Raw genomic sequence first — 14935 nt, 5'->3', positions numbered from 1 at the left:
ATAATTTTTTTATTTTTAATTAATAAACCTGATGTGGGTCCAAATAACTTGGACCTAACTAAGGGCGGGTCCCCGTCACCGGACTCGTAGCCACCGAGGGAAGCCAAAAAAAAAAGCTCAAAATAGCAGCTCCGCATTTTTTTGTTTTTTAAATATTCCGATGAAAAATTATAAATGATATCCGCAAAATAGAGAAATCCGGAGATATCCATTATAAGTCCATTGACTGGAGAAGGAAAGAGAGCTCGGGCTTTAGGCAATGGCGGCCATTAGAGTTGCAGCTACAGCTTATGGGGCCCTCCATTCTCCCCTTTTCTTCAATGGAATCAACAGGAATTGGTGCCTTCTCTCTGTTCGAAGAAAGCCACTGTCAATACCAAAGCTCAAGCTTTTGCCCTCTCGATTCGACACCAAGAATGGTTACAAAACTTTCAGAGCTATTTATAGGCCAGAAGTCGAGATCAAAGAGGAGGGTCAGCCTGAGACTTTTGATTACAGAGTCTTCCTTCTCGAAAAGTCTGGCAAAAAGGTCTCTCTCGCTCCCTCTCTCTCTATCAGTAACTGCTTCACTCTCACTAGCATTCTTTCTATGTCTCTGTTGTAGATATTAGAAGGTTTTTTTCTGAAATGTACCTTGGATTCTTTTTTGGGCTCTTTTGGAAATTAGCCTTTCTGTTTTGTTTGTGTACGATGGTTTGATCCTCCTTTTTGTTTTTTGTTAGTTTTGGGTTCATTCATGCTAAATAGTGAGATCACCTTTTTGTTTTCTGTTATTTTTGGGTTTATTCATGCTAAATATTGAGATCACCTTTTTCTGTCATTTTTGGGTTTATTCATGCTAAATATTGAGATCACCTTTTTCTGTTGTTTTTGGGTTTATTCATACTAAATATTGAGTTCAAAGAGGAATTGGTAAGTTGTTCATGAAATCAGTAGACAATGCTTTTGATTTAGGCCGTATAATTGTACTCTGTTTGTATTTCTATGGGTTGGGATTAGTTTATATGCCTATTTCCTTAGATTTTGTTGATTTTGAATCGTAAGAACACTTGAATTTCCTTTCGAATTGAGTTTCTGTACAAGTTTGCTGCGAAGCATGTGGAGACAATTTGTTTTTGGTGTGGAAATGACCTTTATGATTTCACTCGGTCTAGGTTGGGGAGACAGATATCTCACTGAGTAGAATTCAGTTATTTGTGGTCCCACCTGTTGTCCAGTTTTTCACTATGTTGGCAATTAGATAATCAAGGATAGTTTTCTCACCTGTTGGGCTAGTCGTTGTCTAGGTTTTGGGGTTCCAGGTAGTTAAATTTTCTCACAGGGTGGCTTATTGGAATGACTTTGTTCATCATTATGATTCCTTGAGATGTGTCTCATGTCAACCGTTTCTTGGGATGTGTACATTATTCCTTTATATATTTATATGTACTTATTATGTTGTTTGGGATGTGATTGTGGATGCCTTTGTTGTTAGTTTTATAGTTGGGGTTAATTGAGTCGGTCCTTTGTTCTGAACTTTCTATTTCCTTTTACTGCTGGGATCAGAGTATATGGTAGGAGAGGAAACTATAGGTCGTTTGAAGTGGGAGATGGAGGCATCAATGATTAGGAAAGTAAGAGCAGGTATGTTTTGCAATGGGTAATAGTCCATCCTCCCTTCCATGTTACAGCTTGGTGGGAGTTTCACTAGGTAATCCTCTAGTTATTGAGGACAATAGCTGATGGTTGGCTTTATGAGTCTCTTTTGTATCTTATGTTAGGTCAAAATTAATTAAGGTGTGATTCTAAAAGGCTGGATTTTTCTGCCCAATGTCAAGGAAGTCCAGTGAAATGCTACATAGGTCCATGTGAGGAAGCCGGCAGGACGTACCAAGGTACGCACCTGTTACTGGGAGCTTTATGCAGGGGATTGACATCTACCTGTTTCTGAAAGCCACTTATATGGGGGGTTTCATTGTAATGCTACTTTTCTCTTTGGGGATTTCTTAATCTTTGGGTTTCTAAGATTCATCTCTGGCTCTGGAGGAACAGTGGAGATGGGAGTATTTCAATTTTCAACCCACTCTCAGAGGATAAGCTCAGGATCACTTATTTTAATGCTGATAAATCAAATTTTAAAATTAATTTACATTGCTTGATTAGTTTTATTTATGTGTATATGGTGGTCTTAATCTCAACCCCTTTATTGCAGGTTCCAGTTGAATTTTGAAAAACGATCCACATGCACGTACACACACTCATTCATACATGTATCGGGTTGTTCATGACTTGGTCGAAAGTGATAATGGAAGCAACATGTGGCTGCTCGGTGCTTTAGGCATACACATATCAGCTAATTGCTTCCTGCCATGATTCTATGCCATCAGTCATGTAATGCTGATCATTTGTTTTGCTGTTATCAAGAATTATAGCACTTATCATTTATGTTGATTCCTGGCACCTCTTGACCTCTTTGTTACTTTTGTAAGCCAGATTATGGATAATTAAGGGTTGTATGTTGTTCTGTATATTATGGTTCAATTTAGATTATTATTTTCTTGGGCCCTACTGCCCTACTAAGTCTTAGCTTGAATATTAAACCTTCTCTTTGGTGATGTGCATACTCAGGTTCATCTGCTGCCAACCATAAATTCATGCTAGGAATCTATTTTGGCAAACTGTATTTAGCTGGAAGTACTGATCTGAGATTTTCTATTGGCTTTCTGATTGCTGTGATTTCAGTTTGAAGTTATGTTCTCTGAGTTCCTGACTACCTGCAAGTGACAATGTTTTATTTCTGGATTGTAAATGTGTAGGTTTCACCTTGGCATGACATTCCATTGCACTTGGGTGATGGGGTTTTCAATTTTGTTGTGGAAATACCTAAAGAAACGAGTGCAAAAATGGAAGTTGCTACAGATGAACCATTTACTCCAATAAAGCAGGATACAAAGAAGGGAAAACTTCGATATTATCCGTAAGGAAAATTTTGACTTAGCTGAGTGTGCTTTTTATTCCATAATTCAAGATTTATATTTGGCGTGTGACTCTTGAGAAACCTCAGATTTGAGCTACTGTGCATTGTGCATGTTATGTCTTTTATAAACAGTAATAAGCATAATTATTGCATCTAATTGTTCATTGATTATCTAAAAAATGTTTTGAATCCTCAAATGGGCCACAAGTCATGTTCTTTGTGTTGTTTAATTAAGTTTTAGTCCTTTGACTTGAATAGGGGGGGTGGGGGGGGGGGGAGGTTTTAATCATTAACTACCTTCTTATTCATTGAAGTTTCTTTCTTTAATTTCCACCCACAATTGTACTGGACTAAAGAGTGGTTTAGCTGTGATGTTTGGTTAAGGGTTTGCATTCTTCTACGCTGCATGCCTGCGTTACTGCCTTGCATGATGTTTCGAACTTATTGCTGTTTGGTGTATTCAGGTTAGTCGATTGATGGTAAAAATGTGGCCCGCTTCTTATCCATGAGTATTCCATTTTACTTTTTCATTTTGATACGTTTTGGATGGCAATGGGGTTGGGGACCCCTATCAATTCATTAGTTAACAAACAAAGCACCACATAACGGAATAGCAATTACTTATTACATAGGCAAGCCAGGCCATTGGCTCAAAAATCTATGATTAAATATTATCTATCTAGTTCTGGTTTTTCTTTCCTTTAAATTTCAAACAACATTATATTTGTTTGAATCACATCAGAAGTGTTGGGGTTTGTGGCCTTTAAAAGCCGTGAGAGCATGTAAAAGACATTTATAATGTATTATACACTTCAGTGGGAGTGCGTATTATTTGACTATCCATGGCCCTTATTATGCCTAAAACCCTTACCCCTGGCTATGTGGTACTATCGAAAAGGGTTTACAGAGGGTCATCCCTTGTTGAGGTCAGAGAGATGCCGAGGGATAGGACTGGAGAGTTGTAAGATCCCTTGTATGTGGATGTAGGCTTGTGAGAATGATTGTTAAATCCTCAACAAACTTCTGCACGGCAAGTACATTTGATAGCCGCATTACTGAAAAGCAACCTTGAACTACGTGTACATGTGCATAGAGAGAGTCCTCCTTGTACTATAGTGATATGTGCTTGACTTGCTCTTAAAGGGGCAACTGTAATCGATGTTTTGAGACTGTGGTTCCACTATTTATTGGCTAGCTTTCACGGGCCAATCAGAAGCCCTTGTTGAGACTGTGAGTTATGGGTTTTGTTGGGTTGGTTTAAGAAAATAGTTGTGGAGCATGGCCATTGGGTTGGGTGGAGTGCCCTCATAGTCACTTGGTTTTGACCCATTGGTACAATCCACTTCTAGATGTTTTATTTTCAGCATTAGACATGTTTATGGGAATTTTGGAAAAATTTTCAGAATTTTTTAAATTATTTCTTCTGCAATTTCCTTGAAAAAGGGTATTTTCAAAATTATATCAGCAAGGCAAGGCACATGTGGGGGCCATTGGATCCATCCCCACATGTGTGCCACCCCATGGGTGGGGGGTGGGGCCTATAGGGGCCACATGTCACCCATAGGGATGGTATGCCCCCCTTTTTTTTTTTTTTTAGTTCTTGTTTTAATAAGCATGGTTAGAAAGTCTTTTTAAAACGAAAAGAAAAGATTATGTGTGCCTATTTTTGTGGGAGTTAGTTTTGACCAAGAATATTAATTTGATTTCCTACAATTAGAGATTAATAAGGAAGTTCTATAAGCTTTTTAATTGGTCTACTCCTAATGAAATTAGAAGTGGATATGGGTTACATATTAAAAGGATAAAATTCCTAGTATGCCTCCTAAAATCATGATGGCTGATTTGTGGGTTGGATGGCTCGGATTTATTCTCTCATGTCATAGATTTCCTAATTTACTTTTGGTTAAGGGAATCATTTGATAGGCATACCTAGGGGTTCTTCAGGTTTATATAAGGAGGTGTACACGCCCCTCTCTCTCTCTCCTCCACACCCTAATTTTCGTCTCTCTCATCTCTATAGTGCCTATCTCTCTGCTCTCTCTCACCATTAGTGGCATGCAACCACAAACAAATTAGAGAGGGTGGCATGCCTATCCCTAATTAGGGTTTTGTAGAGAGATGACCCTAGAAAAAACGGGGGTGCCTTTTTTGAGGCATGCCCTAATTGTGTTTCTATGCTCTCTGAAACCTTAGTTAAGAGGTATTGCCTAAGGAAGCTTCTCGGCTCTGAAAATTTAATAAGACTAATAGGATTGAAGTGCACCATTGGTCTGTAATCGGATGTGGGGTCAAGTAAGTCTTCCCAGTTGTTTATGTTTGTTTTTCAGTCATATTTCCATATTCTTTGTGATTTTCCAGGAACATTATCTGTACGCAAATTGATAGTAGAAGCTTGGGTTTTATTCTTGGATTGTGTCTATTTATTTCTGTAGCAAAAGGAAAGGTCCTAGGTTGTATTTAGGGTTTTAATTTTATTTACAGCTGTGTATTGTGGCATTTGTAAGTGGAATTTTATAATAAAGAAGAGAACAAATTTTCTTGATTTTATAGACTTGAATTCCACATAGCCATTTCTTTCATGAAGCATGCACTTCCTGTCCTATGCCTAAGTCATGCTCTTTTAAATCTATAAGAATTATATTCTTAAAATGGAACACCTTTGTTGGAAGAGTTACTCTTGATTATTGTGATTCATGCCTGTTCTTTTGGTGATTTGGATCAATACTTGCTATTTTATTGCATTTGTGTGTGCACATGCCTACGTTTAAGTCGACATGGTATGTCCTTGTTCGTTTTGAGAATACTATCGTTTTTGGTAAAGTAATTTTCCCTTCATAATTGCTTTTCAGGTACAACATAAATTGGAATTATGGATTGCTTCCACAGACATGGGAAGACCCATCTTTTGCTAATCCGGAAGTTGAGGGGGCATTTGGTGACAATGATCCTGGTTCGTTTGCGTAACAATTATTTTACCATGATGCCATTCTTTTGATAAGGATCCTGATTGGTTTTCAGTATGCATTGCTTATTTGCAATACTTAGTGCAGTTGATGTGGTTGAGATCGGAGAAACAACTGGCAAGATCGGTGAGATACTCAAAGTTAAACCTTTAGGAGCTTTGGCAATGATTGATGAAGGGGAGCTTGACTGGAAAATTGTTGCTATTTCTCTGGATGATCCTAAAGCTTCACTTGTAAATGATGTTGAAGATGTTGAGAAGCATTTCCCGGTATGTCTTTCTTTCTTTTATATCCCGGATTCATTTGTAATTTATTGGTGATAATGAATACCGAATGTAGTAATTTTTGTGTTAACCTTCACGTATTACTCTACTGCTCCTCTTGTAATCAATCTAGGAGATTTATATGGGTATTTTAATGTTCATAAACTTGGCAGTCCAACTTGTACTCGCTTGATTCACTTGGAACTGGCACCCTGTCAGGTCTGGAGGGCTACAACTAGCTGTGGGCCCTTTTTTCTACTAAACTCCTTGGGTCACTCTATAGACCTGGGCAGTTCAGTGTTGGACAATGGCAGGTCTAATGGAGAAAGAAGAACAAGAAAAGAGAAACATAGTGTATCTACGAAAGGATAGAAAATGATGAGGGAGCTTACAAGCCAAGCTCCTTAGCCGTCTCTGGGTAAACCAGGAACAACCCCGAGGATGGAAATCAAAAGCTACCCCCCTTAGTTATTTATGGTCTTAACCCTAACTAAAATGTACCTTGGGCCATCTAGTTCAAAGCTTACTCTCATCCATACATAGAAAATAAAAAAGCTGGAAAAGACACTAGTCCCAAACTGAACATAACATGAAAATACCTCTTGCTACATGGCCTGCTCTTTGAGGGCTATTTGTGGGCCTCTCGAGGCCTTTTTTGGGAAAATTGGGTTGCACAACTGGCGGAGCATGTTGGGACATCACAGGCCTCTTAAAGAGGTTTCTGTAGAGTGCCAATAAGCCCAAGTATGAGCTAGGAGCGCAATATTAGTATTTTGAAGACTCGCTGCTCATAACCACCTACATCAAGTTCGCCAACTCTTAGCCAAGTTGCCATAGACTCGCTGAGTCTTACATTTCTTGTGATATAAAGGGGGGTGGAAAACCGTGGAGTGCGTCTTCAAGTTTGGAGCCACTAGGGTCCTCATTCAGACTCTGGGCTTAGGTTACAAGAACAGGTTCAAAGTCTGGGAAAATTGAAATTTTGATTTTTGATTTACGGTTTGCGTGAAACTTTTGCCATCTCCAAATCAAACTAATCCAAGCTCCAAGACTATAAATATTCTTTTTCTTTTTCCTTTTTTCGGGAGGAATTCACTTTATACATGTGCATATATAAATATTTTATATATGGAAAGTGCAAAAATTTCATGAGGCGTGAGTTTGAGGAAGCCCAAGCAGGGAAGCCCATTTACAGAAAAGAATAAGAGAAGAAAAGAAAAAAGACAGAGAAAGAAGAGGGGGGGCTCCGGCCATCCACAAGCCAAAAGCATGGAACCCAAGAGATCAAAAAAGAGATGTCTAGCCACCCACATGCCGGGTGCTAAAAACACTCAGGGAGGCAACCTACATACTAGGTGTTCATCCCAAAAAACCGAAGAAGGAGAGAAGAAGGAAGAAGTTGAGGACGAGCACTGAAAAAAGAAAAACAAAAAGAAGGAGAAGATGAAGATAAATGAAGAAGAAGAGAGGGGAACAAGAGAGGTGGACACGAGAGAAGAAGTGAAGACTCCCTGAGGGAAAGAGAGGGAAGAAAGTGGGTGAAAGAAAGACTGAAAAGAAAGGAGGATAGAGAGGAGATCGAAGAAGGGGGAGAGAAGAAGAGTAAGAGAGAGCGGAATAAAGAAAATTCAAAATAAGAGAGAGGGGGAGAGAGATACTTTAGGGGTTTTGATTTGTGACATTCTAGTGAGGATCATTTATGGCTTGGGGGATGGGCTTTGAATCTTTGGTTAGGAGAAATTCTGTTTTTTGTGAAGTCCTTGAATTGAAACTTTTGGACAAACATCACTGGATCTGTTGAGATCTAGTTATATTTTCTTTGATCTCATAATTTTGTTGCATTCTTCAAATGATCAATCTTTCTTTGAAATCGGTAAAATATAAAGGAAGTGAACAAGAAAAAGCATCATGCTATTTCTGTTCTCAAATTGTCCTATGCGGTCTAGTTTTTCTGGTTTTACTGTAAGTTTTTCTGTTCTTTTTTTTTTTTTTTTTGTGGTGGACCTGGCAGGACTTGCCGAGCTGTCTCGGGACTCGGCGAGTCAACTAGCCTCAGGCCGTGCCATGTTCCCAAAGCAAGTCCAATTCTTTTGAGATTGGTAAGAATACATTGTGAAGTGCTGCAAATACCACTTTTATTCCCAGACAGCCTGACCTGTACATTAAAACCATTTACCATATATGAGAATCAAATTTTCAATAACTATTGAGGCTTAATTATCCCAATTGTTGTTGCTCATGACAATTCCTTATATTGTTTACGACTTACAAGTAAAGTGTTGCAACATTTGGTGTTTATGCATGCCAAAGAAGTTTGGGTGCAATATCCTACAAGTTTTCAGTTCCCTTGGAGTTCTGGTTCAGTGGTTTGTTGGGCACCATTGTCTTCAAGATTGACACAAAGAAATTCCTGTCAGCGATCAATTCATAAGTTTGAGATGCTTTGTTCTTATCCTCTCTCTAGGAGATTGTCACTGTTGCTTTGTAAAGCCACTGGCCACTTCAAGTGCTCTCACCATGTGACACTTTGATCCTCATCAATTGTATATTTTTCTTAAGTTGAAATTTTATCATGCAATGTGTAGGGCATTCCATTATTTTTGTATCTCTTTCCAATTTTGGTGGATTCACATATGCCTTTAAACAGTTAAGTTGTCAAAGAGTATTTTTTAAGGTTTTTTTTGCAAGGGGAAACCCCAGAGCTTCTTATTGATCTTATCGTTTAATCTGTCATTTCCTTTATTGTTTCAGGGCACTCTGACTGCAATTAGGGACTGGTTTAGAGATTACAAGATACCAGATGGAAAGCCTGCTAACAATTTTGGTTTGGGCAATAAGGCAGCAAACAAGGTATGCTTAATTTGTGAACTGGTCTATCAGCTTTCAAGAAAAATACATTCTACTTCAAAGTTAGTTCTCTAAACAACATGGAATTATAGATGCTGCTTTCTTAAAGGAATTCAAAGTTTGAAACTTGAAACTGAGTATCATACATATGCCTTCAATCATTATGCTTATCAATAAAAGGACTGTTTGTGCACTCATGTGCATGCATATATTGTGCTACTGGAGTTGCCTCTTTAATATAATATAAAGGGAGTTTGACAATGGGCCATATGTGCATGCATGTATGTGTTCTATGATATAGGGGAGTTTGACAACGGTGCATGGTCTTTATTGTTTGAATGGTGAAAGGTAGTAAAATTCCATTGTGGTGTTTTATATCATTCATTGGAAGAGCTATAGCTTTGAGTTTGAGGTTAAGGAGCTATAGTCACACTTGCAAGCTGCATGAGAAACTCTTTCTTTCATGGGGTACTTGTTTTCCTTGCATTCACATTTATCATTCCCCTAAAGAATATTCTCACTGGAGATCCTTTCTCTTTTCTTTAAGCGTTAGGCCCCATTATGTGTCAGGCTATAATGGATTATTCATTTGATTCACCATATGCATAGCAAAAATTACCTTTGCTTGAAAGGGGTCTTGTGCAACAGCGAATTTCCTCCCACCAATGGGTTCAAGCGATGCTAGCTGATTGACAGCCAAGCAATTTGAGGCTTCATCTTATGTTACCTGATATATTCCTCAGATTGTTGCACCTCTAAATTAGTAGTTGCCCGTTTACCCTCCATTTATCATAACTTTATATGAAAACTTTTACGATAAAAGTTGGCTTCCATATATGTCAAACTTTTTCGGCTATAAATTCCAGTGGAGGAAAGCAAAGAAGGAATGGTGTGAAATAGTAGATATTGCAAAGTGAGTAAAAATTGTTGGTTCGAACTGTTGGCTTAGGTTTAGGGGTCTTTTATTCTCATTTTCTCCAGTTGCATGTTCATTTCTGGCTTGGTCTCTTAATCCAAAGGTTGCTATTTTAATTCATAGACCGTGTGTATTAGTGATTAGATAATTGTTAGGAATGATGGTAGTTGCTCAACATTGTGGTCGAAAAAGAGGAGGGGATGGTAAAGAAATCATGTAAGTGTGATGAAGAGGAACCCATGAACTAAAATAAGCTGACTCATAAACCTGGACCTAAATGGAATTCATGGGATCAGCTGTTAGTTTTAAATTAAACCTAAGACTTGATTTAGCGTGATACTGAATGTTGATTATTATAACAAATTCGGTCCCTCCTACTCAATTAAATTCTTAAGTAAACAGTTTGTACTTGAAAATTAAGGAGAAAAGACTACATTTTATCTTAGTATGCTGATTAAATAGAATATGTACTCCCCTGACCTTTCCAGCTGTGTTTTGTGCTTTTGTGGAAGATCACTGCCATAATATTTCTCCTGTCTTGCTTGGCGTGCCACATACTACACTATCCATTCTGACTTCATAGCCTTTACCCTTCTGTTTCCAGATCTCCCAAACATGGCCTTTGAAAATGTTCAAATCGAAGCACATGTAATCTAAATAACTCCACAACCATTGAACTGCACAGTCTCCAAAATTTGTGAAGAATTTCACATAGATTAATGGTTTGAATAGTCAAAGCACTTGATTGTTTGGATACTCAGTCTTGAGAGGTCTCTTGTATTTTTGTTTATAGATCTTGGGCAACCTTTCAGATTTAGCCCCATTTTTTGTATAGGGCTCCCATTCGGTGGGAACCCTAAATTTTGGGTTGGTGCACCCGGCCTGTGGGTAGCATCTATTTTCTACTTGTATCTCCCCAACCTTACTAATAGAACAGTTTTAACAGTTCCAAAAAAAAAAACTATTCACATGAGAATTTTTTCTTTCAGTTTTGAATTTTATTAGAGAAGTTTCATAGGAAAATTATATACTGTGTCTTCAGCCCTTGCGAAGACCCTTAATATTGTCATCATACAGTGGACTTACTTCTGCCTTGGAGTTGGTATGTTTAATTAGAACTTTACCTGTAGTTGATGCCATTGTATTTGCTATTCCCATTGCATCCTTTATGTATACTTTCTGACATGCCTGGTCCAAGATTTTGAAAACTATTTTTACCTAGTATAGTGGCCAAGGACCGCTTCGTTATATTTGACTTTCATAATGGGCATGATGGCTATTATTTTCAAATTCCACCTGCCATTTGCTGATATTTAGTGCAGCAGCCAGTACCATTGCCGTTATGAGAGTTATTTTCGTGGTTTTTTGTCAAATCTTGTTCTTATCCATTGAGTCTCGATGTCTGATAACTAGCTCATTCTATATTGAAGAACTAGTTGTTCATTTTTGGTCCTTGAAAATTTTAAAAATTCCTCTTTTCAGCTCCGACACACTTTTGCAGAGGTCAAACCTGCATAACTGGGGTCAAAACAGCATACCACGGGCAAACTGCATAATTAAGTTTAAAATATATAACTGAGGTCAAAATGAATAACCGTGGTCTAGAATGCATCACTGAGGTCTAAAACTGCGTAACTGAGGTAAAAAATTGTGAAGTTTGAAATGAAGCTTAATGCTCCACTTTCGAACATTGAAACAATAGTAGCAAAGTTGAAGTTCCAAATGGAACGTAGCACTCTGCTGTCTGAAGTATAATTGTGTTCCAAAGAAGGAAACTTGAACTTCACCGAGACTCAAGACCTTTGAATATTGGACCCATAGGCACAAGATGCTCTGGCTGTCCTCGAGGTATGTAATGCCCCCCAACTTGGAGAGTCCAAGATTCAATTGGGTGACAAGAATGCCCCTAAGATACAACTTAGCCCAACAAAGCACTGTGTGGACTTCTCCAATTTTTACGCTCAGGAAAGTCCCTAAAATGATAGTACATGTCATGCGGCTGTTTGGAAGTTTGTTGAGGATTTGGTCCTTGCGCTCACAAGCCCACAACCGCAATCCCAGTAGCTTCCTCGCCTACAAATGTCGCCCCTCGGCATTTCTCTAACCTCAATGATGGATAGCCCTGTAGAAATCCCTCAATGGTAGTGCCAATGACCAGGGGAAAGGGTTTTGGATACAACCTAGGCTATAGACCACCCCACTTTAGGTCAGACAATCAACATACAGTCCCATTGAAGTGCACATTTACTATATTTACATGCTCTATTGGGATTTAAAGGCCCATGGAAATCTGATGTGGGTTAACCAAGTCCCATGGGATAACCCTGGGAAATTCTCACGAGTCTATTTTCTTTATTGTTCTGTTTTGATTTTGTGCAAGTGTTCATGAGAATGTGGCAGCAACTAGATCCTAGGGCATTGGTGTTGTTTTGTTTTGTATTTGTTTATGTTGTAAAAATGTATGAGAGTGTATGGCAGCATTGGTAAAATGGGCTCTTTTTTTTTTTTTTGAATGTTCACATTTCTATTAATAAAAAGGAATTACAGTGTAGATCATGTGTATATAAAACATATACAAAGTTTGGCATACCTACTTGGCCGGAGCCATTCACAATACCCAACAGGGATCAAAGAGGAAAATCTCAAAAAAGCTCAATAGTGACACAGATTAGAAGGGAGGAAAAAAAGCATCTAAACATCGAGAGATATGTTGAGGCGAGCGCCATCCTTAGCTAAAGTTTCAGCAGCAGCATTCACTTCTCTGAAAACGTGATTCCAGGTGATCCTAAGGGAGCCACATTACTGCTGACACTTGGGAGACAAATCACATTACTAGAATCTCCTTCAATGGTCAGGGCAGGGAGCACGACCAGAGGCCCAAGAAATCACATTACTAGAGTCTCCGTCAATGATCAAATCCAGGTTCCAGAGTGAACTAAATCACATTACTGTAAAATGGGCTTGTTTGTACATGCAGTCAAAGTTACAAAAAGGTTTTCAAAAGTTGATACTTGACAAGTACACCTATGGCTGCTGACACTTGGGAGACAAATTTGCCAATATTCTTTCTCAATTGAATATGAGATTGAGAATCACGTGGGTTTATAGATGGCCTACAACCAAAGTGATCGAATATTTTAAGAACATTTTCCATATAGAGTGATTAACACGTATCCAATTGATTTTCTCACTATTTTGATTCCAAGAATCACATCTGCTTGCTGGATATCCTTCAACTGAATTTAGAAGACGATAGATACTTTGTGTCTTCAATGAATGCATTATTACTACCTAGCATGAGCATATCATCTATATACAGCCATAACACTAATTTAAAACTTTGTCATGTGTGCATCTATTAGTATCAGTGATGGAGAATCCACGCGAGAGGATTACTGTATCGAACTTTTCATGCCTTTGTTTTGTTGCTTGTTTGAAAACCATCCAAGGATTTAAAAAATTTACTTGTTCAAACCATGTAAGGAATTCTGAAATTTACATACTTTGCGCTCTTGTCCTTTTGGGGCAACTCCTTCAGGTCCCTCCATGTATATTTCTTCATCTAGTTCATCATTTAAGAATGTTGTCTTAACATTCATCAGGTAAATCTCTGCATGATATATTGAAGGTAAATCTATGAATACCTGGATAGTGGCTATTCTGGCCGCTGGGGTATAGGGTATCAAAGAAGTCTAACATCTTCTATTTGTTTGAAACCCTTAGCTATCAGTCCATCCTTGAACTTCTCAACACTATTTCTTTTTGGAAAACCCATTTAATATTAAGGCTTAGGACCCGGGGTTAAATCAACGATAAATTCTAGTTCTATTGGCAAATACAGAATTTATCGCATCGTTGACTGCTTTCTTCCCTAAGGGAGCACCATGCAATGAGATGAGTTCTTAGTAGCTTTTTACGTTCTTCCTGAAAATATGTTTAAAAGTCAGGTCCAAAGTCAGTTTTCTGACTCTCTTGCTTCCCCTGGTTTATAAATCTTCATGACTATCATCCTCATTATTCCTATGTTCCACATGCTCATCATTCCTGTGTTCTCCATTCTTGTCTTTGTCATGCCCACTAATGAATAAATTTTCAAAAAATTGTGCATCCTTGGACTCCAAAACCCCATTCGAGTCTACATCCAAAAGTTTGTACGCCATGTTTTGCTCTGCATATCCTACAAAAACACATGTAACAAATTTAGTTCCTTTTTTGGGACTCTTAAGTTCACGGAGCCCCATATAGGTAGGAGGATGCAAAACCTCTAGCAATCCTATATAAGGTTTCTTGCCTTTTCAAAGCTCATATCATGTAGCAGTCAATTTAGTAGGTGGAATTGTATTCAAAATCTAGCATGAAGATATTAAGGCCCCTCTGCACAAATTAGCATGGTATTGGAACTGATGAGAATGGTATTAACCATGTCGTGTGCATTATTATTATTATTTTTTCTGTTAAACCAATTTACTTTTGGAGTGTATGGGGCAGTCACATGGTGAATGTTTCTTTTAATTTGAGTAGAAAGATTCATCTTAGTTGATATTTTTTGTTTTCGTGCTATCATCTAATTCTCTTTTTCATTTTTCCCATTTTATATTTGTGATTGAGCAGGAGTATGCCCTGAAGGTTATCACTGAGACAAACGAGTCATGGTCCAAACTTGTCAAAAGATCCCTTCCTTCTGGGGGGCTTTCTCTCGTATGATTGCAAATATCAGCAGAAGTTTGATGCTCGAGGCCTCGAGCTATTTATGCCACTCAATTCTGTGGTGCCCATCTTTTCCCTTTCTGTCAGAAACTATTTTGAGTATTGCTTAGGTTAAGTCTTTTGAATCTGGTTCTTCTTTGTAGGCTCATTCACTGATTTGCTGCGTAGCATGTGGTATAGAGTTGTACGATGCACCATCTATTTTGGCTGTCACTTATTTTTGATACACCTGAAGGTGTACCATGTACATTATTTGGAATCAAATCAATCGCGTTATTATTAA

General features: G+C 38.2%; 1 protein-coding gene across 5 annotated transcripts; it reads left to right on the top strand.

Moving 5' to 3' along the window:
• The first annotated feature begins 200 nt into the window (after positions 1 to 200).
• On the top strand, positions 201 to 14935 carry PPA6 (pyrophosphorylase 6). 5 transcript variants are annotated; one of them, XR_016046945.1, is made up of 11 exons: positions 201 to 529; positions 1546 to 1623; positions 1761 to 1874; positions 2192 to 2370; positions 2608 to 2673; positions 2796 to 2956; positions 5806 to 5906; positions 6007 to 6188; positions 8934 to 9032; positions 14557 to 14713; positions 14796 to 14935. XR_016046945.1 is itself a non-coding variant. In XM_088855008.1 (10 exons), the coding sequence occupies exons 6-10, from the start codon at positions 2883 to 2885 to the stop codon at positions 14647 to 14649; spliced, it is 549 nt and encodes a 182-aa protein (XP_088711134.1). In that variant the 5' UTR covers positions 201 to 529; positions 1546 to 1623; positions 1761 to 1874; positions 2192 to 2370; positions 2608 to 2673; positions 2796 to 2882; the 3' UTR covers positions 14650 to 14935. The 5 variants fall into 5 exon arrangements, 3 of the variants coding, with proteins under 3 accessions (XP_088711134.1, XP_088711133.1, XP_011626368.1); XM_088855008.1 differs by having other exon boundaries at positions 14557 to 14935; XM_088855007.1 differs by lacking the exons at positions 1546 to 1623; positions 1761 to 1874 and having other exon boundaries at positions 14557 to 14935.

Source organism: Amborella trichopoda, chromosome 13, assembly GCF_054954075.1.
Source record: "Amborella trichopoda isolate Santa Cruz 75 chromosome 13, AtrichopodaSantaCruz75HAP2 v2.0, whole genome shotgun sequence".
Classification (NCBI taxonomy): Eukaryota; Viridiplantae; Streptophyta; class Magnoliopsida; order Amborellales; family Amborellaceae; genus Amborella; species Amborella trichopoda.
This window is presented reverse-complemented; position numbering and strand designations above follow the sequence as displayed.

Excerpts from the sequence above, each read along its gene's own strand:
- PPA6 (XM_011628066.3), top strand. The coding sequence starts at position 260 with ATGGCGGCCATTAGAGTTGCAGCTACAGCTTATGGGGCCCTCCATTCT. Across the intron at positions 530-2,795 it reads TCGAAAAGTCTGGCAAAAAG|GTTTCACCTTGGCATGACAT; the intron begins GTCTCTCTCGCT and ends GTAAATGTGTAG. Across the intron at positions 6,189-8,933 it reads ATGTTGAGAAGCATTTCCCG|GGCACTCTGACTGCAATTAG; the intron begins GTATGTCTTTCT and ends TTATTGTTTCAG.